The 25642-nt window shown below is 44.7% G+C and overlaps 1 protein-coding gene across 1 annotated transcript in view; it reads right to left on the reverse strand.

Moving 5' to 3' along the window:
- The window catches only part of LOC129813071 (tetratricopeptide repeat protein 7B-like), a 64403-nt gene that overhangs the window by 30852 nt on the left and 7909 nt on the right, over positions 1-25642 (reverse strand). The window contains 1 exon segment of the mRNA XM_055865227.1: positions 17441-17562. Within this exon segment, the coding sequence (XP_055721202.1) occupies positions 17441-17562 (122 nt within the window).

A 25642-nucleotide genomic window follows, 5' to 3' on the forward strand; every position in this document is an offset into this window, starting at 1 on the left:
TCTCATATGTATCCAATAAAATCCGAGCCGGAGTATTTCGTCGTGTATACCTAACACATTTCAGAAGACAATGTGGGGTTCCCTGGTGCGCAGTTGAATACTGCCAATAGAGCGGACCTGTCACTCCAAAAGCTCTCATTCGGTCTCACATCAAGCTAGACACCCCATTCAACATTCGACTGCCTGTTGACATCTAGTGGAAGGCGTATGAAGTGCATACAGATCCATAAATATAAGCCAGTTGAATAGGCAAGCCCTGACACAGAGCCCCATTTTCAGAATCTTCACTTCCTGTTTGGAAGTTTGCTGCCAAATGAGTTCTGTTTTACTCACAGATATAATTCAAACAGTTTTAGAAACTTCAGAGTGTTTTCTATCCAATAGTAATAATAATATGCATATTGTATGATCTAGAACAGAGTACGAGGCCGTTTAATTTGGGCACGATTTTTTCCCAAAGTGAAAATAGCGCCCCCTATTAAGAAGAAGTTTTAAGACCGTGTAATCAAGGCGTATGTTCATGTCAAATGTTTCAAGAATGCCACAAATGTTAAACTACTTATTTTTTCAAATAAAATTAATTGAATTTAATCATAGTCATTCAAAAGTCATTCAAAAGTCTAACTACCCTGAGAGATCGGGATTAGGAAAAGGTCTGGAGACGTTCAGGTGGGTAAATGAGTTATCATCATGCCTTTCATTGGGGGGAGGGGTTGTTGGGACATCTTTAGGGGTGCTGTAACTCATTGAAAATTTTTGTTTTAAAGCTTGAATCTGTTGATGAAGCTTATAGTTGGGTACACCCGAGAGGGGAATGTTGAGGATTGCCAGGGCCTTAAGAAACTGACGCCACCCGGGAGGTCTTCTGTCATCAGCAACCTTGTGGGCAGCCGTGGTACTTTTAAGCAAGTCAAGCATATGTGAACCCCTGACAATAGAGCCCTGAAGGAAAAACTCTCCTTTGTCATGCCAAGTAGCGGGCCCTTTGAGTCTTTTATCTTGTTCATAATGTATATAAAAAAAAATCTGTTACGTGCCGGAACATGTGTCAACATGTCCTGCATAACTTTATCTTCAACAGACATTTGATCTTCAGCCGGTAAGATCGCAGGTACAGGCCTTACAGGGGCTTGGCTCTCGCTAGGCCCGTCATCTTTTAAAGGGTCCAGTAGGGGAAGCGTTAAATGGTTGGTCTCTCTCTCCCCTTGTTTTACCAAGGCCAAATACCTTTGCAAGAGGTTTCTGTATTTTTGGACCTTATCATAGGGGTTCAATCCTTTTCGGTTCAAAATATCCTTCATGGCCGTATCCAAATCATTTTCCGCTGTTTGACTGATATTTTCAGGAACCTGCATTTGTTTTTTATGTCTATCCAACTCTTGTTGTGGCACCAAGTACATTTTATGGGCCATCACACCCTGTGTTCACCCCCCCACGTCTGGCAGCAATAAGGCTGGCGATGAAGGGAACGGCTATACTTAGTAAAGGTATAAGAAAACCCCCAGACTGTTGTATGCTATGTCTTTTCTTTTGAAGACTGGCCCTTTTATTGGCAAAGAGTTTGATCGCGGTCTTTTGTCTCTTTAATTGTTGTAATTGGGTCAGGGTGAGTGGAATGCGTCCTTTGAGAAGATTCAAAGCAATCTCACATAGGGATAATATGAAATCTGAAGAACAGTGACCCAAGATGGCCTTCCGTTCTTTAGCTGTAGCCCCAACTAGGTTTCTCAAGAGGGGCAGGTTTCTTTTTAAACGCAGAGACATAGCGGTTACTTTTTAGGAATGTACGCAGCCGGCCACTCCCATGGGAACAGCTACGGTTCGTAGCCTCAGGTGTTCTGGAGTATTTGCTTTTAAATCCACAATCAAATAAGAAAATGGCGCTTTGGTAGCGTCCTCACAGCTCTCCATAAAGTAGGATTTCCTTCCCGGGTACATCTGCTGAGCTAGCATGTTAATTTGTAGTTTGTCTCTAGGGTTTTTGAACAAAACCATGAAATGTACGAAAACCATGCTAGACCTCATGTGGCTGGAGTGTGTCAGCAGTTCCTGCAAGAGGAAGGCATTGATGCTATGGACTGGCCCGCCCGTTCCCCAGACCTGAATTCAATTGAGCACATCTGGGACATCATGTCTCGCTCCATCCACCAACGCCACGTTGCACCACAGACTGTCCAGGAGTTGGCGGATGCTTTAGTCCAGGTCTGGGAGGAGATCCCTCAGGAGACCATATGCCACCTCATCAGGAGCATGCCCAGGCGTTGTAGGGAGGTCATACAGGCACGTGGAGGCCACACACACTACTGAGCCTCATTTTGACTTACATTTTAAGGACATTACATCAAAGTTGGATCAGCCTGTAGTATGGGTTTCCACTTTAATTTTGAGTGTGACTCCAAATCCAGACCTCCATGGGTTGATAAATTTGATTTCCATTGATAATTTTGGTGTGATTTTGTTGTCAGCACATTCAACTATGTAAAGAAAAAAGTATTTAATAAGAATAGTTCATTCATTCAGATCTAGGATGTGTTATTTTAGTGTTCCCTTTATTTTTTTGAGCAGTGTATATATAATGGCTTCATACTGTGTCCATGGAGCGCCGTTTCTTGAAGCAGTAAATTCCCTGCCCAGTAGCACTTTTCGCAAGGGGATGATTCTGCGCAATGTACTTGCGAATTGTGCGTTGTGAGCGGGTGGAGGTTCAAGGGGGAGTTGAGGGACTTTAAATCCTCGGTTCTCGGTGTGTTTGAAAAGACTTTCATACAGAACGGGAGAATAGCATCTGTGTCATCTTGTAACGGCTGTCCTCCTCTTCTTCATCCGAAGAGGAGCAGGGATTGAACCAAGGCGCAGTGGAGTTTGAATACATAATGAATTTAATGACAAGACGAAAAAACACGAACTTGACTATACACTAACAAAACAAATAAACGGTGTAGAACAGATCTGAACGACGGACTCACATAACACACGAGAACGCACGAACAGGGAAAAAGCCTACACATAAATGACACTTAACAAACAAACCGAAACCAGTCCCGTGTGGCGCAACGACATACACAAACACAGGAGACAATCACCCACAACAAACACTGTGACAACGCCTACCTAAATATGACTCTTAATTAGAGGAACGCCAAACACCTGCCTCTAATTAAGAGCCATACCAGGCGACCCAAAACCAACACAGAAACAGAAAACATAGAATGCCCACCCAACCTCACATCCTGACCAACTAACACACATAACAACTAACATAAATAGGTCAGGAACGTGACACATCTTCTCCTCCGAAGTCATTCAGGGTCCATAAGGAGGCAGTTATCCTTCTTGGCGGTATGTCAGCTGAAAACACAAAAATAGCTTTTAATATAGGGTGCACACTTTTTGTTTTTAAATGTATAAATATTCTTATGTATTTTATTCTTGGACTTACATCTACAATAATGTGATGGGGACTGGCTGCATGCATTTTGCTCCTCTGAACCCCCTTCTAACGAAGGCTGTTCCAGATCATTTTATTCCCCTGAGCAACTGCGTAAAGGATGGATACCCTACAAATGTTAGATAATATTAACATATATTTATCCGATATATATATACATTTTAAGTTATAAGAATACGTGCATTTGACATATTACCTAAAAAAATCATTGCCCCCAGTTTAAAAGAACATATAACGGCGGAATAATATTACAATAATATCCATACCATTCCCCGCCTTCAAATCTAATATATTATTTTCACTAACTCACCTTCAGAAAGCTCCATTGGGACGGATTCACGGATTATCTTTTAGCTGTTCTGGGCAGATAACTCTTCTGGGCTGTTGGCCTTGTCTGGAGTTGCGCTTTTGGTCGTTCGTACAGAGGGGATAGTATCTGTTGTCACTCGCTCTGCGGTCTTGGCTCAAAGGAGAGATATTCTGTAATGATCTTACAGAGCAGGGGTGACGTTTTTTCGGGCGGCAGGACCTCTGAATGTTTAGAGTCCCCAACACCACAGGTGGTTGTCTGTATTTCCTTTTGATTTCCTACAACATCATGGGTAGCAGCTTGGGGGGTGTCCGATATAAATTTAAGGCCTGGGTGGGGGTCGTTTGTATATGGGCTGATTATAAATAACATATGGTTTAAACCGTAGAAGTTTGTCTAGACAAGTTATATTCTGCAGGTGTCACGATCGTCTTGATGAGGAAGAGTGGACCAAGGCGCAGCGTGATACAAATACAACTTCTTTTATTAGAGAAGACGAAACACGAAACGAACACTTTTACAAATACTAAACAACCGTGAAGCTACAAACGAAAGTGCATACACAAGCTACTAACGTTAGACATAGACAATTACCCACAACAGCCTAATGCCTATGGCTGTCTTAAATATGGCTCCCAATCAGAGACAATGAAAGACAGCTGTCTCTGATTGAGAACCATTCAGGCAACCATAGACATACCTAGACACCTTCACTCAACACAAACCCATACACTCTACCAAAACCCCCTATACCATACAACCACCCCAGACGAGACAAATACACACAAACATCCCCCCGTCACACCCTGACCTAACTAAAATAATACAGAAAACAAAGATAACTAAGGCCAGGGCGTGACAGCAGGGGTTGTTTGACTTTTTAGCCCCCCATGTCCTTGGGGGTGAGATAAATACTTATTTCAAAGGCATGTGTGGTAAATGAATCGAAAGTGCCCATTTGAAGAGACGCACATCTTTTTTGGTTTCAAACGCCCCATGCAGAGACACACACCCCTCCCCTTTTGTTTTTGAAACACACACACACCTACACTCGCACACACACACACACACCTACACTCGCACACACACACACACACACACCTACACTCGCACACACACGCCCGCACACACACACCTACACTTGCACACACACGCCCGCACACACACACACACCTACACTCGCACACACACACACACACACACGCCCGCACACACACACACACACCTACACTCGCACACACACGCCAGCACACACACACGCGCACACGTCTTTCCGGAAAGGCTTTTTTCTCAGGGACAGATTGGGAGAGAGAGGGCGCGTGATATTCCTTTCGTTAAATGGCGAGATACCTCTTTAAAACCATTTATTTAATACATAATATTTAGTACAGACCTTTTTAAAACATCTTATAATTCATCCAAAACAATTTTACTGCTCAATATTGAAACATGCACAGATGTTTTATTTATAAACAGTGGTTGTACAACAGTTATACATCAAGACCAGACAGTATTAATCTTTTAATAACCTTTAATGTTTATAACATAACGTTGTAGGAAAGACTGTTTTCGTATAAAATTCTCCGTGACAGACCGGGGCTAAAGAGAAAAGACAGCTTCCCCGTTCCTTAAGGGTTGAGATATAGCATTAATCCCCTTTAATTCTAAATCTTTAGTACATACAGTTTAAACATGTTATAATTAATTAAACATTTTTACTATTCATTTATTACAGATAAAGGGCCTGGTTAGCCCTGACCCCCACCTGTCTCCAATTCACCCGCGTCAAGACAGGCTCTCTTGCTCGCAGGATATCCCACATACGATCCGTCAAGGCTCCGTAAGTTTTCACTCCAGGGATAGATCAAACGTCTGGCATGTAGATCCTGGGTATGTCTTAAGGATAGACGCGGCCAGCGCATAATTGTTCACGATTTTGGAAAAGACTGTCCAGCTTATTCATCAGGGTTACGAATATAGGGTAATCAATCCATTTAAAGCTAAACACTGGCATAAAAAAGTTTACATCCTTGCAGGCTTTGGAAAATACATATGAACTGACAGACTTCGTCGCATTTGTACTGTCAAATTGTTCACATGCTAAAATTGTCACTTTGGAGTCAGGGCTATACGCCATTGAAGCGATTCTTAGGGCCTTCAAATCACTGCGCCCGCACCCAAGTTCTTCCAATGCATATCCTGGCAGGGTTGTACCACTCAGGGCCTGTTCAATTTGACAGAGCGCTAGCCTTATCTTAAGCCATTCCCTCATACGCAGCGCAGGAGAAAAACTCCCGGGTTTTGCATGATAAAGGGGTTTGGGCCGCTGTCTGTGAATATCTTAACAGTAGAATCCTCAGGTTGGAATATGTAAGACATATTTCCATCACTCGTAGCCAAAACTCCTTTAAAACATTCAGGGGCCTCACCCAAAACATCCTCGATGCTTTTATCATTGGGTTCGTAACAAGAGACGCATAGCACCCCGAGAATTGGACTAATCTTCTGTTTAATGTTCTGGGTTTTATTTTTAAAATCTTGTTTAGTGTTCTGGAGCCGCATGTCTTGTTCTGGGCTTTATTTATAATGCGTCTGCTGCAAATACAACCCCCCCAGACATTCCTACTTCATAGACAACAACCCTAAGGGCAATAAAATAGGGTGAGTGTGGGGTCATCCTCTATGAAACGTTCAAACACATCCCCCCACCCCCCCCTCCCCCAGTTCAACCAGGTCCCTACACATCAATCATCATGACAACTTCAAAGGAATAGGTGCAATATAGATATAAAATAACACCCCCTCTAACACGTGACAACAGGAACAGGATGTCCTGGCCGGATGCCCATATTTGGGGATGTACGCGTCATCCGGACATAGGGTCATAAATCAGACGTTTGACCCATGCCGTCTACTTTATTCTCTCTGATACATTTTATATAGAGTGGTGGATAGTGGATACATATTATATATAGTGGATACATTTTATATAGAGTGGATATATTTTATAGATAGTGGATTTCTGAATACTTCTGGCCGTTCTTTGACTTTGCAGAGTCTCACAACTCAATCGCTGGTTGAAAACTGTTTTCTGCCCCTTCCAAAAGATAGAATGTGTAGATAATTGGCCCTCTTTCTGGGACTCACCCACAAACAGGACCAAGCCTGACCTGCTGAGGAGTGACGGACTCCATCCTAGCTGGAGGGGTGCTCTCATCTTATCTACCAACATAGACAGGGCTCTAACTCCTCTAGCTCCACAATGAAATAGGGTGCAGGCCAGGCAGCAGGCTGTTAGCCAACGTGCCAGCTTAGTGGAGTCTGCCACTAGCATAGTCAGTGTAGTCGGCTCAGCCATCCCCATTGAGACTGTGTCTGTGCCTCAACCTAGGTTGGGCAAAACTAAACATGGCGGTGTTCGCCTTAGAAATCTCATTAGGATAAAGACCTCCTCCATTCCTGCCATTATTGAAAGAGATCGTGATACCTCACATCTCAAAATAGGGTTACTTAATGTTAGATCCCTCACTTCAAAGGCAGTTATAGTCAATGAACTAATCACTGATCATAATCTTGATGTGATTGGCCTGACTGAAACATGGCTTAAGCCTGATGAATTTACTGTGTTAAATGAGGCCTCACCTCCTGGTTACACTAGTGACCATGTCCCCCGTGCATCTCGCAAAGGCGGAGGTGTTGTTAACATTTACGATAGCAAATTTCAATTTACATTAAAAAAAAATGACGTTTTGTCTTTTGAGCTTCTAGTCATGAAATCTCTGAAAGAGCTGCTTCATGTGCTTGGCCCTCCTATGTTGAACATAATAGACGGCTCTCTATCCACCGGATGTGTACCAAACTCACTAAAAGTGGCAGTAATAAAGCCTCTCTTGAAAAAGCCAAACCTTGACCCGGAAAATATAAAAAACTATCGGCCTCTATCGAATCTTCCATTCCTCTCAAAAAATTTTGAAAAAGCTGTTGCGCAGCAACTCACTGCCTTCCTGAAGAGAAACAATGTATACGAAATGCTTCAGTCTGGTTTTAGACCCTATCATAGCACTGAGACTGCACTTGTGAAGGTGGTAAATGACCTTTTAATGGCGTCAGACCGAGGCTCTGCATCTGTCCTCGTGCTACTAGACCTTAGTGCTGCCTTTGACACCATCGATCACCACATTCTTTTGGAGAGACTGGAAACCCAAATTGGCCTACACGGACAAGTTCTGGCCTGGTTTAGATCTTATCTGTCGGAAAGATATCAGTTTGTCTCTGTGAATGGTTTGTCCTCTGACAAATCAACTGTACATTTCGGTGTTCCTCAAGGTTCCGTTTTAGGACCACTATTGTTTTCACTATATATTTTACCTCTTGGGGATGATATTCGAAAACATAATGTTAACTTTCACTGTTATGCGGATGACACACAGCTGTACATTTCAATGAAACATGGTGAAGCCCCAAAATTGCCCTCGCTAGAAGCCTGTGTTTCAGACATACTGAAGTAGATGGCTGAAAACGTTCTACTTTTAAACTCGGAGAAAACAGAGATGCTTGTTCTAGGTCCCAAGAAACAAAGATATCTTCTGTTAAATCTGACAATTAATCTTGATGGTTGTAAAGTCGTCTCAAATAAAACTGTGAAGGACCTCGGCGTTACTCTTGACCCCGATCTCTCTTTTGACGAACATATCAAGACTGTTTCAAGGACAGCTTTTTTCCATCTACGTAACATTGCAAAAATCAGAAATTTTCTGTCCAAAGATTATGCAGAAAAATGAATCCATGCATTTGTTACTTCTAGGTTAGACTACTGCAATGCTCTACTTTCCGGCTACCCGGATAAAGCACTAAATAAACTTCAGTTAGTGCTAAATACGGCTGCTAGAATCCTGACTAGAACCAAGAAATTTGATCATATTACTCCAGTGCTAGCTTCCCTACACTGGCTTCCTGTTAAGGCAAGGGCTGATTTCAAGGTTTTACTGTTAACCTATAAAGCGTTACATGGGTTTGCTCCTACCTATCTTTCCGAGTTGGTCCTGCCGTACATACCTACACGTACGCTACGGTCACAAGACGCAGGCCTCCTAATTGTCCCTAGAATTTCTAAGCAAACAGCTGGAGGCAGGGCTTTCTCCTATAGATCTCCATTTTTATGGAACGGTCTGCCTACCCATGTGAGAGACGCAGACTCGGTCTCAACCTTTAAGTCTTTACTGAAGACTTATCTCTTCAGTAGGTCATATGATTGAGTGTAGTCTGCCCAGGAGTGTGAAGGTGAACGGAAAGGCTCTGGAGCAACGAACCGCCCTTGCTGTCTTTGCCTGGCCGGTTCCCCTCTCTCCACTGGGATTCTCTGCCTCTAACCTTATTACAGGGGCTGAGTCACTGGCTTACTGGTGCTCTTTCATGCCGTCCCTAGGAGGGGTGCGTCACTTGAGTGGGTTGAGTTACTGACGTGATCTTCCTGTCTGGGTTGGCGCCCCCCCTTGGTTTGTGCTGTGGTGGAGATCTTTGTGGGCTATACTCAGCCTTGTCTCAGGATTGTAAGTTGGTGGTTGAAGATATCCCTCTAGTGGTGCGGGGGCTGTGCTTTGGCAAAGTGTGTGGGGTTATATCCTTCCTGTTTGGCCCTGCCCGGGGGTATCATCGGATGGGGCCACAGTGTCTCCTGACCCCTCCTTTCTCAGCCTCCAGTATTTATGCTGCAGTAGTTTATGTGTCGGGGGGCTAGGGTCAGTTGGTTATATCTGGAGTACTTCTCCTGTCTTATCCAGTGTCCTGTGTGAATTTAAGTATGCTCTCTCTAATTCTCTCCTTCTTTCTTTCTCTCGGAGGACCTGAGCCCTAGGACCATACGTCAGGACTACCGGGCATGATGACTCCTTGCTGTTCCCAGTCCACCTGGCCTTGCTGCTATTCCAGTTTCAACTGTTCTGCCTGCGGTTATGGAACCCCTACCTGTCCCAGACCTGCTGTTTTCAACTCTTAATGATCGGCTATGAAAAGCCAACTGACATTTATTCCTGATTATTATTTGACCATGCTTGTCACTTATGAACATTTTTTAACATCTTGGCATAGTTCTGTTATAATCTCCACCCGGCACAGCCAGAAGAGGACTGGCCACCCCTCATAGCCTGGTTCCTCTCTAGGTTTCTTCCTAGGTTTTGGCCTTTCTAGGGAGTTTTTCCTAGCCACCGTGCTTCTACACCTGCATTGCTTGCTGTTTGGGGTTTTAGGCTGGGTTTCTGTACAGCACTACGAGATATTAGCTGATGTACGAAGGGCTATATAAAATAAACTTGATTTGATTTGATCTGTAAATAGCCCACCAAACTACCTCATCTCTATATTGTTATTTTATTTTTTGCTCCTTTGCACCCCAGTATCTCTACTTGCACATTCATATTCTGCACATCTATCATTCCAGTGTTTAATTGTTAAATTGTATTTACTTCCCCACTACGGCCTATTTATTGCCTTACCTCCTCAATCTTACCTCATTTGCACACACTGTATATAGTTTTTTTCTTTTGTGTTATTGACTGTACATTTGTTTACTCCATGTGTAACTCTGTGTTGTTGTTTGTGTAGCACTGCTTTGCTTTATCTTGGCCAGGTCGCAGTTGTAAATGAGAACTTGTTCTCAACTTGCCTACTTGGTTAAATAAAGGTGAAAAAAATAAAAATAAAAATAATATATATACAGTGAGGGAAAAAAGTATTTGATCCCCTGCTGATTTTGTACGTTTGCCTACTGACAAAGAAATGATCAGTCTATAATTTTAATGGTAGGTTTATTTGAACAGTGAGAGACAGAATAACAAAAAAATCCAGAAAAACACATGTCAAAAATGTTATAAATTGATTTGCATTTTAATGAGGGAAATAAGTATTTGACCCCCTCTCAATCAGAAAGATTTCTGGCTCCCAGGTGTCATTTATACAGGTAACGAGCTGAGATTAGGAGCACAGTCTTAAAGGGAGTGCTCCTAATCTTAGTTTGTTACTTGTATAAAAGACACCTGTCCACAGAAGCAATCAATCAATCAGATTCCAAACTCTCCACCATGGCCAAGTCCAAAGAGCTCTCCAATGATGTCAGGGACAAGATTATAGACCTACACAAGGCTGGAATGGGCTACAAGACCATCACCAAGTAGCTTGGTGAGAAGGTGACTACAGTTGGTGCAATTATTCGCAAATGGAAGAAACACAAAAGAACTGTCAATCTCCCTCGGCCTGGGGCTCCATGCAAGATCTCACCTCGTGGAGTTGCAATGATCATAAGAACGGTGAGGAATCAGCCCAGAACTACACGGGAGGATCTTGTCAATGATCTCAAGGCAGCTGGGACCATAGTCACCAAGAAAACAATTGGTAACACACTACGCCGTGAAGGACTGAAATCCTGCAGCGCCCGCAAGGTCCCCCTGCTCAAGAAAGCACATATATATGCCCGTCTGAAGTTTGCCAATGAAAATCTGAATGATTCAGAGGACAACTGGGTGAAAATGTTGTGGTCAGATGAGACCAAAATGGAGCTCTTTGGCATCAACTCAACTCGCCGTGTTTGGAGGAGGAGGAATGCTGCCTATGACCCCAAGAACACCATCCCCACCGTCAAACATGGAGGTGGAAACATTATGCTTTGGGGGTGTTTTTCTGCTTAGGGAACAGGACAACTTCACCACATCAAAGGGACGATGGACGGGGCCATGTACCATCAAATATTGGGTGAGAACCTCACCTCAATGGTGAATATGTGCATGTCTGTCTGTCTGTCTGTCTGTCTGTCTGTCTGTCTGTCTGTCTGTGTCTGTGTCTGTGTCTGTGTCTGTGTCTGTGTCTGTGTCAGAGCTGGTATGGTCATTTGTGTGTAAGGTTGTCAGTTGATAGGTGTCAATACCCTAGCTCAACACTTCTCTATGGCTAACAGCTAACAGTCTCCCACTGAACGAACTAACCACACAAACACACGCCTTCTCTGACTGCATGTGTTTATGTGCTTAATGCAAGAAAGTATCTCATAAGTGTGTGAGCATTTGTTATGTTATCGATGCGTCACACTGTAACTTTGGAGAAATGTTGACTAGGGTTCAGCTCAGAGAGCTAAACTGCCCGGTTATACCAAACGAGTGAGCGGCCTGCTCCTCTCCCCCGTGTCCATCCGTCTGTCTGTCTGTCTGTCTGTCTGTCTGTCTGTCTGTCTGTGTGTCTGTGTGTCTGTGTGTCTGTGTGTCTGTCTATGTGTATAACGTGGTGGTGCGTATCCGTTTGCAAATGAGGGTTTCATCAAAAGACTTAATACGCATTTGCTGTTAGCCTCATTTTCATAAATCAGCTCATACTGATACAGCACTGACAGTAAGGAATCTGTGTGTGTGTGTGTGTGGTGTGTGTGTGTGTTGGCAGGGCTACAGTAAATGCAAGACTGCAGCAGGCAGCATTCTAAGACTTGATTTGCTAATGAGAAGTGACCTGGTTTTTCAGATGCCTAACATGCTAGAGGAAGCATAGACAATGCATCCCAAATGGCAACCTATTCCCTATGTAGTGCACTACTTTTGACCAGGGCCCATAGGCATTTGGTCTAAAGTAGTGCACTATATAACAGTAGGGAATAGGGTACTATTTTGGATACACTCCTTGCATCGATCCAGTTAGTGTGTACACTAGACATCTCTTAACCAACCAAGCATTTTCCTCTGCTCTATTTAACAAGCCACTTCAATAAAGGCATATTATGAAGAATTGCCTTGGTCCTGCTGTTTTTTTTGTAAGATCCATTTCCTGCTCAGTACCAAAGGCCTCCTCCTAACTCACTGCAACCATGATTGACCACTTTACAAAGGGGGAAAATAATTATACAAAAAGAATGCTGGCAGATGTTTTTATCTCAACGCTCAACTTTAAATATCTATGAGCAGAGAGAGCAACACGAGATTCACAGGCAGGCACACTGCTGCATTATTCATGAGTTTAGCACCCTTAACGACAGATAATTACCGCTACTCACAGCTTACACATTAGCCATGTATGCAGCTGGCTATTTACTGAAGACGTGTCCTTCTTAGCGTTGGCATTCTCGAGGATAGAAAAAGCACCTTCCCACTGGAAATGCTGTGTGTGTGCGTGATTTGTATGGAGTGTGTGTTTTGTATTAATGTATTTGCACCACTATACCAGTGTGTGTGTGTCCTCCGGTGTGTTATTAGTGAGAGAGAGAGACGTGTGGAGGTAGGGAGGGAGGCTGGGTGCAGGTTGACATGAAAGAGACACTGTGTTGCATCATCTATGAACTATTATCTTCAGCAGCAGCAGTAGTGGCAGCCTCATCTCTTTATCTCTTCTCCTCTCTGGTTTTTAAGTGGTTTCCTCCATTTTCCATGTGAAAAATCCACCTTGCCCTATACAGTGGGTATGTCCCTATTCCATATCATGCACTACTTTAGATCAGAGCCCTATGGGAATAGGTTGTCATTTGGGACACAACCAGTGCTTCCCAGGCAGACTGTGGTATGGATGGTTCCCCCCAGGAGAACCAGACAGTACAGAGGGGTGCTTGAGGAGGATTTATTTGATCAAGACACCATCAATTCAGTATATCTTCCGTGAGAGATGAAGAATGCATTTATGGGCATTGGGCAATAGCAAAAGGAGTGTTGAGAGTTGTTTTTTTGAAGCGTGTCACATAGATGTGTACTGTGAACGTTAGAGAAGCCATGTGGCTGCTACAGCTGTGTCTGTTAACATTCCTGTGAGCCCTAATCGTGTCAGTGGTGTGCATCCCAAATGGTGTGGTTGGAGGTGAGCTCTAAGCATGCTGGGATAGTCATAATGTCAGTATGGGGGCGGGGCTAAGAGAGATAGGAGGCTATCATCCATCTTCAGGTCTGACTGAAACACAGTCAGCATGCTCACAAAATCACATGCACACTCCGACAGAGCTTTACCACCACACCCCTACCAGGAGATAAGGGAGCATAACCTCCATATCAACACCCATAACTAGCTACTCACACACACTACTGCTCTAACCTACAGAGGAGCTAGCCGGGAGGTACCAAACTATGGCTAACTAGATCAAAGCACAGCAGCTATGGACATAGGAATCCATCCCACACCGTCTCCAATTCAAGCCATTGGGCCTGCTGAGTCCAATCACTTTTCCACTGGCAGGCTTGAGGCTTGCAGACCTGCCAACCTTGAAGTAGAGTACCACTGATGGCACACTTGCGACATCCATACTGCTCAAATCATAGGAAAATGCACTTTTTTTTGCCTAATAATGATTTTTGCAGAAGACTGCCTCAGTAGGAATGGTAAGAATGGTAACTATTGACTGTTAATAATATGGGTACTTGGCTGTTCTTCAGTAGCTAACTAGAATGTTTTGTTGTAATGTTTATCCCCTTTTTCTCCCCAATTTTATGATTACGATCTTGTCTCGTCGTTGCAACTCCCCAACGTGCTCGGGAAGTGAAGGTCGAGTCATGCATCCTCCGAAACATGACCCACCAAGCCACACTTCTTAACACCCACTCGCTTTACCCAGAAACCAGCTGCACCAATGTGTCGGAGGAAACACTGTTCAACTGACGACCGAAGTCAGCCTGCAGGCGCACGGCCCGCGATGAGCCAAGCTAAGCCCCCCCGGCCAAACCCTCCCTTAACTCAGATGACACTGGGCTAATTGTGCGCCGCCCTATGGGACTCCCGGTTACGAGCGATTGTGACGCAGCCTGGGATCAAACCCCAGGCTCTAGTGACACCGCAACACTGCGATGCAGTGCCTTATTTCTCGGGAGGTCCTAGAAATAAATGTAACTGTAGAACTGACTATCACATCATTAGTAGCCTACTGTTGACATACAGCTACAGTTGAAGTCGGAAGTTTACATACATTTAGATTGGAGTCATTAAAACTTGTTTTTCAACCACTCCACAAATTTCTTGTTAACAAACTATAGTTTTGGCAAGTCGGTTAGGACATCTACTTTGTGCATGACACAAGTAATTTTTCCAACAATTGTTTACAGACAGATTATTTCACTTATAATTCACTGTATCACAATTCCAGTGGATCAGACGTTTACATACACTAAATTGACTGTGCCTTTAAACAGCTTAGAAAATTCCAGAAAACGATGTCATGGCTTTAGAAGCTTCTGATAGGCTAATTGACATTTGAGTTAATTGGAGGTATACCTGTGGATGTATTTCAAGGCCTACCTTCAAGCTCAGTGCCTCTTTGCTTGACATCATGGGAAAATCAAAAGAAATCAGGCAGAAAAAAAATTGTAGACCTCCACAAGTCTGATTCATCCTTGGGAGCAATTTCCAAACGCCTGAAGGTACCAGGTTCATTTGTACAAACAATAGTATGCAAGTATAAACACCATGGGACCACGCAGCCGTCATACCGCTCAGGAATGAGACGTGTTCTGTCTCCTAAAGATTAATGTACTTTGGTGCGAAAAGTGCAAATCAATCCCAGAACAACAGCAAAGGACCTTGTGAAGATGCTGGAGGAAACGGGTACAAAAGTATCTATATCCACAGTAAAACGAGTCCTATATCAACATAACCTGAAAGACCGCTCAGCAAGGAAGAAGCCACTGCTCCAAAACCGCTGTAAAAAAGCCAGACTACGGTTTGCAACTGCACATGGAGAAATGTCCTCTGGCCTGATTAAACAAAAATAGAACTGTTTGGCCATAATGATTATCGTTATGTTTGGAGGAAAAGGGGGAGGCTTGCAAGCCGGAGAACACCATCCCAACCGTGAAGCACGGGGGTGGCAGCATCATGTTGTGGGGGTGCTTTGCTGCAGAAGGGACTGGTGCACTTCACAAAATAGATGGCATCATGAGGCAGAAAAATGATGTGGATATATTGAAGCAACATCTCAAGACATCAGTCAGGAAGTTAAAACTTGGTCACAAATGGGTCTTCCAAATGGACAATGACCCCAAGCATACTTCCAAAGTTGTGGCAAAATGGCTTAAGGACAACAAAGTCAAGTTATTGGAGTGGCCATCACAAAGCCCTGACCTCAATCCCATAGAAAATTTGTGGGCAGAACTGAAAAAGCGTGTGCGAGCAAGGAGGCCTACAAACCTGACTCAGTTACACCATCTCTGTCAGGAGGAATGGGCCAAAAGCTTGTGGAAGGCTACCCGAAACATTTGACCCATGCTAAACAATTTAAAGGCAATGCTTCCAAATACCAATTGAGTGTATGTAAACTACTGACCCACTGGGAATGTGATAAAATAAATAAAAACTGAAATAAATCATTCTCTCTACTATTATTCTGACATTTCACATTCTTAACATAAAGTGGTGATCCTAACTGACCTAAGATAGGGAATTTTTACAAGGATTAAATGTCAGGAGTTTTGAAAAACTGAGTTTAAATGTATTTGGCTAAGGTGTATGTAAACGTCCGACTTCAACTGTATATAAAGAGGACAGATCAAGAACTGATTAATTAACATAGGCCTACTAATCTTAAGTCTAGCATAACTTTCTGTGAAGGACGGTATAAGCGAAACAGATCTCTCTGCCATGTTTGTTTCCATCCACTCAGAGACGCACACTGAAGAACTACCGCAACACTGCACATGTTTCCTTCATCATCAATGCGCTCACGCCTACTACCTTTGAGGAGATCAAAGCAGGTGCGGGCAATAAAGTGTTCTCGCTTAGTTGACTAAACGCTGTAACTAACTACCTTTTTCGTAATCTTGCCTTAGCTAAGGAGCTAACTACAACATTATAATGGTTATGAGCTTTACTAACACATACAATTATGGAAAATGTATTTGACAAACAGTTCGTTCTCCATTTTCCCGTGTTCATCACACATCAGTGGTATCAATGGACAAAGTAGGGAGCTGCCATCCAGCTGGAGGGCGAAGAGATATTTCCTCCTCGCCCTAGTACTCTGATTGGCTCAGTTTCAACTTCAGACGGTTGAGTCAAAAACCACAAAGTGCCAACTACAAGCCTATTTTAATGTATTTTATGGTCGTTTTTCATACCGCGTACTTTCACCTCAAATTGTGTGCATGGTACGCAAAATACATGCAGGTTGGCAGGTCTGGGCTTGGCATCTTGGCTTTGAGTTGCAAGTCAACCTGAGTCTCTATGGTAATACAAGAGCATTGTTCTCTCTGGGGGGGATTTTAAGTCAAACACAGTGCTATTCTAGGGCAGAGAGGAGTGGAGGAATACCTACTATGCGTCCTGAGACAAACGGACCCTTGGATTGGAAGAAAGAGTGACAGTGGAGAGAGGGAAGAGTGACATTGGAGAGAGGGAAGAGTGACATTGGAGAGAGGGAAAAGCGACATTGGAGAGAGGGAAAAACGACATTGGAGAGAGGGAAGAGTGACATTGGAGAGAGGGAAAAGCGACATTGGAGAGAGGGAAAAGCGACATTGGAGAGAGGGAAAAGAGACATTGGAGAGAGGGAAGAGTGACATTGGAGAGAGGGAAAAGCGACATTGGAGAGAGGGAAAAGCGACATTGGAGAGAGGGAAAAGCGACATTGGAGAGAGGGAAGAGTGACAGGAAGCAGCAACACACACAGTGGGTTAGGGATGAATTCATAACAAGCCTGGATGTCAGTGTAGGATTATTCTACACACACGCTCTCACTCTCTTACCCATTTTTGAAGTGGATGACATGTGCTCTCTGAAGTCCCGTCTCCAGGAAGTATCCCAGCTCCTGCTCCTGGGCTACTGGACCTGGCTTTGGACTACGATTCTGCAACCCCGCATTGAGGGCCTGAAACACATCAAATTGACCAGAGAACAGAGGCTGGAGCATTGGAGCCACCTCTTGCACCACAATGCAATGCTTGAAGATGCAGAGAACAAATCAGCTTAGTGTTCACATTCTGCATCAGCAATAGACTGGTACACTGTACATACGCAAATCAGCCAAACGTTTTAATTCAGAAACCACAATATTGTACTTCCAAAACCAGATCGGTAATCAGAGAGATAAGAAAACACAACCTAGATAACATCAGATAATAGTAGACGTAGAAGGAAAGGAAGAGATAAGAGGAGAGGACAAGGGGAAGATTGAAGAACCATGGCTGCTACTCTCTTCTCCTCTCCTTCCCCTCCTCCTCCTCTCCTTCCCCTCCTAACCCTCTCTTCCCCTCCTCTCCCTATTTTCTCTGCATCAGTCCAACCAGAAGGTCCCCATTGTGTTCCCACTCTCCTCTCTCTAAGTCTGTCAAAAATATGAAATTCTTTCATTCAGCAGCAGGTAGCTTGTGTCCTTACACCTTGTGCTGCCTGTCTGGCACATGATACACTGAGAGAGATAGATAGATACCTGGCTGTAGTGCTGTTGCCCCATTAATCTCCTGGGTATTGTATCAGTGTCTCTCTGTATGCTATATGGAATCAGCTGCCGATTCAATTACAGGGGGGCAGCTCTCTCCGACGTGGTGTTCTGGATGTGTGGGTGGGCTGGGAATGTAGGTGGGGAAGGGAAAGGCGTGTGCTGGAGGTGGGGAGGGAGCTATTTGGGGAAGTGCCACTCCAATGTGAATCAGTTGCACTAAATTAGAATTTCAATATTGAATTCTAACAGCCGATACAGAAGAAAGAAAATGCAGGGGTAAAGCCTGTGGCTTTTTGGGGGAGTGATGCCACTAGATTAGTTTAAATATTGAATTCAAATAGCACATATAGTTATGACATTTTGGAGCAACAACACAGCTCTATCCTGAGGCTTGGTAACTAAAATGACACCATGAGCCCCAAAAATGGGCCAAATGAGTATTTGCATCATTGCTCTTCAACTAAGGACACTCAAGGACACTTGCACAAAATAGAAGGTCTGAACACCATTCACTATCTCTGCACTGTGAACACCATAACTCAACAGAGTAGTCACACCAAAGGACTCAGGGCCAGAAAAGCACCAGACAGGCTAGCACTCGGGATGGGAGAATGTTATTGAGTGAGTTCCCACATGCTAGCATATACAGTGGGGCAAAAAAGTATTTAGTCAGCCACCAATTGTGCAAGTTCTCCCACTTAAAAATATGAGAGAGGCCTGTAATTTTCATCATAGGTACACTTCAACTATGACAGACAAAATGAGAAAAAAAATCCAGAAAATCACATTGTAGGATTTTTAATGAATTTCTTTGCAAATTATGGTGGAAAATAAGTATTTGGTCAATAACAAAAGTTTATCTCAATACTTTGTTATATACCCTTTGTTGGCAATGACAGAGGTCAAACGTTTTCTGTAAGTCTTCACAAGGTTTTCACACACTGTTGCTGGTATTTTGGCCCATTCCTCCATGCAGATCTCCTCTAGAGCAGTGATGTTTTGGGGCTGTTGCTGGGCAACACGGACTTTCAACTCCCTCCAAAGATTTTCTATGGGGTTGAGATCTGGAGACTGGCTAGGCCACTCCAGAACCTTGAAATGCTTCTTACGAAGCCACTCCTTCGTTGCCCGGGCGGTGTGTTTGGGATCATTGTCATGCTGAAAGACCCAGCCACGTTTCATCTTCAATGCCCTTGCTGATGGAAGGAGGTTTTCACTCAAAATCTCACGAAACATGGCCCCATTCATTCTGTCATTTACACGGATCAGTTGTCCTGGTCCCTTTGCAGAAAAACAGCCCCAAAGCATGATGTTTCCACCCCCATGCTTCACAGTAGGTATGGTGTTCTTTGGATGCAACTCAGCATTCTTTGTCCTCCAAACACGATGAGTTCAGTTTTTACCAAAACGTTATATTTTGGTTTCATCTGACCATATGACATTCTCCCAATTTTCTTCTGGATCATCCAAATGCTCTCTAGCAAACTTCAGACGGGCCTGGACATGTACTGGCTTAAGCAGGGGGACACATCTAGCACTGCAGGATTTGAGTCCCTGGCGGCGTAGTGTGTTACTGATGGTAGGCTTTGTTACTTTGGTCCCAGCTCTCTGCAGGTCATTCACTAGGTCCCCCCGTGTGGTTCTGGGATTTTTGCTCACCGTTCTTGTGATCATTTTGACCTCACGGGGTGAGATCTTGCGTGGAGCCCCAGATCGAGGGAGATTATCAGTGGTCTTGTATGTCTTCCATTTCCTAATAATTGCTCCCACAGTTGATTTCTTCAAACCAAGCTGCTTACCTATTGCAGATTCAGTCTTCCCAGCCTGGTGTAGGTCTATAATTTTGTTTCTGGTGTCCTTTGACAGCTCTTTGGTCTTGGCCATAGTGGAGTTTGGAGTGTGACTGTTTGAGGTTGTGGACAGGTGTCTTTTATACTGATAACAAGTTCAAACAGGTGCCATTAATACAGGTAACGAGTGGAGGACAGAGGAGCCTCTTAAAGAAGAAGTTACAGGTCTGTGAGAGCCAGAAATCTTGCTTGTTTGTAGGTGACCAAATACTTATTTTCCACCATAATTTGCAAATAAATTCATAAAAAATCCTACAATGTGATTTTCTGGATTTTTTCCCTCATTTTGTCTGTCATAGTTGAAGTGTACCTATGATGAAAATTACAGGCCTCTCATCTTTTTAAGTGGGAGAACTTGCACAATTAGTGGCTGACTAAATACTTTTTTGCCCCACTGTATATGCATTCAGACTGACTAGATAGCAAGGCTGCTGAAATGAAAAATATATAAAAGGTTGCTACACTGTTCTGCAACCCCTCAGAGAGGCCAGGAGAGACTCAGGAATGGAGAGAGCAGAAAAAGAGAGAGGGAGAGGAAGAGAGAGAGCAGAGAGACAAATACAGATAGAGAGAAAGAAAGTAAGAAAGAAAAATTGTCACGTTCTGACCTTTATTTCCTTTGTTTTGTCTTTATTTAGTATGGTCAGGGCGTGAGTTGGGGTGGGCAGTCTATGTTTATATTTCTATGTTTTCCTATTTCTGTGTTTGGCCTGATATGGTTCTCAATCAGAGGCAGGTGTTTTGTGTTGTCTCCGATTGGGAACCAAATTTTGGTAGCCTGTTTTGTGTTGGGTTTTGTGTTGGTTTGTCTTCAGTCTTCGTGTGTCTGCACCAGACAGAACTGTTTCGGTTTTTCATATTTGTTGTTTTTTTGTATTTTGAGTGTTCACTTTTATTAAACAAGATGAACAATTACCACGCTGCACATTGGTCCTCCGATCCTTCTAACTTCTCCTCCTCTGACGAGGAGGAAGACAAAAGCCGTTACAAAAATAGAGAGCGAGAGAGAGCAGAGACAGAGATAGAGAGAGAGAAAGAAAGAAGAGAGAGAGAGAGAGAGAGAGAGAGAGAGAAACAGAGAGTAGACAGAAAGAGAGAGAAAATAAAATGCAAGGGAAAACCCTGTTGGCAGAACAAATCAGAGTGGAGAAAAAAGTTGCTGGTTGAAAGAGTAGCCAAGGTCAGAAACAGGAACATCAAACCCTGGGCCAGTCTGTCAATGCCGCATCGATCTGCTGATGGACCAGGTCCCCTTTGACCACTATGGTACTAATAGTACAGACACCAGCACTTCTGATGGGGTATAGGCCTACTGCACTGTCTAATACACTAGCACACAGGCAGGTCCAACTCCCAAACATTAGCTGATGTGTGTTGAGCGTTCTGGCACAAAATGGTTGCCGCTTTGAGCACTGGAAAAGCCATAGACAAATCCAATCAATTAATGAATGAGTTAATTACAGGCAAGTCCAATCCACTTATTGGGGAAACCAAGGAAGGATAGCGATTCATTAAAAGTCAGGTTGCATGATATATTTCCACAAATCTAACAATGTGGATTGATGATATTCCATCTGAACGGTCTTTATGCAAAAGTTTCTAAAAAATGTTGGTAACACTTCATTTTAAGGGGTCCTTATTACAGTGTATTTATGCAATTACGCTGTAACAAGAATTGTAATTAATTGTAATAATGCATAGTTACACGGTAATAACAACATGTAACTGGTGGTAATTGCAGTCTGTCATTTGTATTTATTCAGGATCCCCATTAGTTCCTGCCAAGGCAGCAACTACTCTTCCTGGGGTCCAGCATAATTAAGGCAGTTATACAATTTTAAATACATTACAATACATTCATTACAGAATTCACAACACACTAAGTGTGTGCACTCAGGCCCATACTCTACTACCACATATCTACAACACAAAATCCATGTGTACGTCTGTGTATAGTGTGTATGTTATCATGTGTGTGTATACATGTGTCTGTGCCTATGTTTGTGTTACTTCACAGTCCCCACTGTTCCATAAGGTGTATATTTACCTGCTTTTTAAATCTGATTCTACTGCTTGCATCAGTTATCTGATGTGGGATAGAGTTCAATGTAGTCATGGCTCTATGTGGTACAGTGTGCCTCCCATAGTCTGTTCTGGACTTGGGGACAGTGAAGAGACCTCTGGTGGCAGGTCTTGTGGGGTATACATGGGTGTCAGAGCTGTGTGCTAGTATTTTAAACAGACAGCTTGGTACCTTCAGCTTGTCAACAGCTCTTACGAAAACAAGTAATGATGATGTCAATCTCTCTTCCACTTTGAGCCATTAGAGATTGACATGCATGTCATTAATGTTAGCTCTCCGTGTACTTTTAAGGGCCAGTCGTGCTGCCCTGTTCTGAGCCAACTGTAATTTTCCTATGTCCCTCTTTGTGGCACTTGAACATATGACTGGGAAGTAGTCCAGGTGTGACAAAACCAGGGCCTGTAGGACCTGCCTTGTTGATAAGAATGCAGAGCAGTGCTTTATTATCGACAGACTTCTCCCCATCTTAGCTACTGTTGTATCAGTTTTGACCATGACAGTTTACAATGACAGTTTACAATCCAGGGTAACTCCAAGCAGTTTAGTCACCTCAACTTGCTCAATTTCCACATTATTCATTACGGGATGTAGTTGAGGTTAGTGAATGATTTGTCCCAAATACAATGCTTTTAGTTTTGGAAACATTTATGACTAACTTATTAATTACAGGGGTGTAACAACGGATGTTTGATAGCGTGCTTGTTACAAATGTTAAAGCTTCCGATAGCATCCCAACGCACAATATTTCAGCCTTTACAAACCATGTGATAAGCGTAAGCCAATTGAAAACCGACCACATCATTGACAACTCTGCAATACAGATGTGGAGTCTGATGCCCAGGCTCAATGGCAAAAATGGGTTCACAAACGGTTCACATTGAAAAATATATATGTTTTTTTATCATTTAACGGTACTTTTTTTATTTTTCTTTAACAAAATTGTAAACCTATTAAGCTTGGTTGAATAATGGTTTATACACTGAACAAAAATATAAATGCAACATGTGAAGTGTTGGTTCCATGTTTCATGAGTTGAAATAAAAGATCCCATGAATTTTACGTACAAAAATAATGTTTCTCTCAAATTTTGTGTACAATTTGTTTACATCCCAGTTAGTTAGCATTTCTCCTTTGCCAAGATAATCCATCCACCGGACAGGTGTGGCATATCAAGAAGCTGATTAAACAGCATGATCATTAGACATGTGCACCTTGTGCTGGGGACAATAAAAGGCCTGTCACGCCCTGACCGTAGAGATCCTTTTTATGTCTCTATTTTGGTTGGTCAGTGCGTGAGTTTGGGTGGGCATTCTATGTCTGGTGTTCTATGTTGTCCTTGTTTTGTATTTCTGTGTGTTTGGCCTGGTATGGTTCTCAATCAGAGGCAGCTGTCTTTCGTTGTCTCTGATTGAGAATCATACTTAGGTAGCCTGTTCCCACCTGTGTTTGTGGGTGGGTTGTTTCCTGTTTAGTGTTTGTTTCACTTTTCAGGACTGTTCGTTTGTTGTGTTTGTTGTTTTGTCAAGTGTTTCATATTTTAATTAAATAGTGTGAACACTTACTACGCTGCACCTTGGTCCTCTTCTCCTTCTCCAGACGACGATCGTTACAGAACCACCAACCAACAAAGGACCAAGCAACGTGGGAAAATGGACTCCTGGACATGGGAGGGAAAAAAAGGAGCTGGAGGCAGCAAAAGCGGAGCGGCGACACTACAAGTAATTGGCGCGAGGTAACGGGCACGAGAGGCAGCCCCAGAATATTTTGGGGTGGGGACACACGGGGAGATTGGCGGACTCAGGTAGGAGACCTGAGCCAACTCCCCGTGCTTACCGTGGCGAGAGAGTGACTGGGCAGGCACCGTGTTATGCGGGGAAGCGCAAGGCGCACGCATAGCCCGGTGCGCTATGTCGCAGCTCCTCGAATCGGCCGGGCTAGAGTGGGCATCGAGCCAGGAGGGATGACGCCGGCTCAGCGCATCTGGTCTCCAGTGCGTATCCTCGGCCCGGGATATACTGCACCAGCCCTACGCACGGTGTCCCCAGTTTGCCAGCACAGCCCAGTGCGGCCTGTTCCAACTCCCCGCACTTGCCGGGCTACAGGGGGGATACAGCCAGGACGAGTGGTGCTAGCTCTGCGCTCGAAACCGCCAGTGCGCCTCCACGGTCCAGTGCATCCGGTGCCTCGGCCAAGGACAAGGCCTCCTGCATGTCTCCCTAGCCTGGTGAGTTCTGTGCCTGTGCTAAGCACTAACCCTCCTGCATGTCTCCCCAGCCTGGTGAGTCCTGGGCCTTCTCCCAGAGCCAGCCCTCCTGTGTGTCTCTCCATACCAGTGATGATCTATGGGCACGAAGCCTCCAGTGGTGATCCATGGCACGAAGCCTCCAGTGGGGATCCATGGCACGAAGCCTCCAGTGGGGATCCATGGCACGAAGCCTCCAGTGATGCTCCATGGTACGAAGCCTCCAGTGATGATCCATGGCACGAAGTCTCCAGTTGTGATCCATGGCACGAAGCCTCCAGTGATGATCCATGGCAGGAAGCCTCCAGTGATGATCCATGGCAAGAAGCCTCCAGTGATGATCCATGGCAAGAAGCCTCCTGTGATGATCCATGGCACGAAGCCTCCTGTGATGATCCATGGAACGAAGCCTCCAGTGAGGATCCATGGCACGAAGCCTCCAGTGAGGATCCATGGCACGAAGCCTCCAGTGATGATCCATGGCACGAAACCTCCAGTGAGGAGTTATGGCACGAGGCCTCCAACGTAGGAAGCTAGTCCGGAACCTCCAGCGTCGCCCTCTAGTCCGGAGCCTCCAGCGACGCCCTCTAGTCCGGAGCCTCCAGCGACGCCCTCTAGTCCGGAGCCTCCAGCGACGCCCTCTAGTCCGGAGCCTCCAGCGACGCCCTCTAGTCCGGAGCCTCCAGCGTCGCCCTCTAGTCCGGAGCCTCTAGCGTCGCCCTCTAGTCCGGATCCTCCAGCGACGCCCTCTAGTCCGGAGCCTCCAGCGACGCCCTCTAGTCCGGAGCCTCCAGCGACGCCCTCTAGTCCGGAGCCTCCAGCGTCGCCCTCTAGTCCGGAGCCTCCAGCGACGGGCTTCAGTCAGGAGCAGCCAGAGTCTCCCTCCTGTCCGGAGCAGCCAGAGTCTCCCTCCTGTCCGGAGCAGCCAGAGTCTCCCTCCTGTCCGGAGCAGCCAGAGTCTCCCTCCTGTCCGGAGCAGCCAGAGTCTCCCTCCTGTCCGGAGCAGCCAGAGTCTCCCTCCTGTCCGGAGCAGCCAGAGTCTCCCTCCTGTCCGGAGCAGCCAGAGTCTCCCTCCTGTCCGGAGCAGCCAGAGTCTCCCTCCTGTCCGGAGCAGCCAGAGTCTCCCTCCTGTCCAGGGCAGCCAGAGTCTCCCTCCTGTCCGGAGCAGCCAGAGTCTCCCTCCTGTCCGGAGCAGCCAGAGTCTCCCTCCTGTCCGGAGCAGCCAGAGTCTCCCTCCTGTCCGGAGCAGCCAGAGTCTCCCTCCTGTCCGGAGCAGCCAGAGCCGTCCGTCAGTCCGGAGCAGCCAGAGCCGTCCGTCAGTCAGGAGCTGCC

The sequence above is a fragment of the Salvelinus fontinalis genome, chromosome 16 (genome assembly GCF_029448725.1).
Source record: "Salvelinus fontinalis isolate EN_2023a chromosome 16, ASM2944872v1, whole genome shotgun sequence".
In the NCBI taxonomy this organism is placed as follows: Eukaryota; Metazoa; Chordata; class Actinopteri; order Salmoniformes; family Salmonidae; genus Salvelinus; species Salvelinus fontinalis.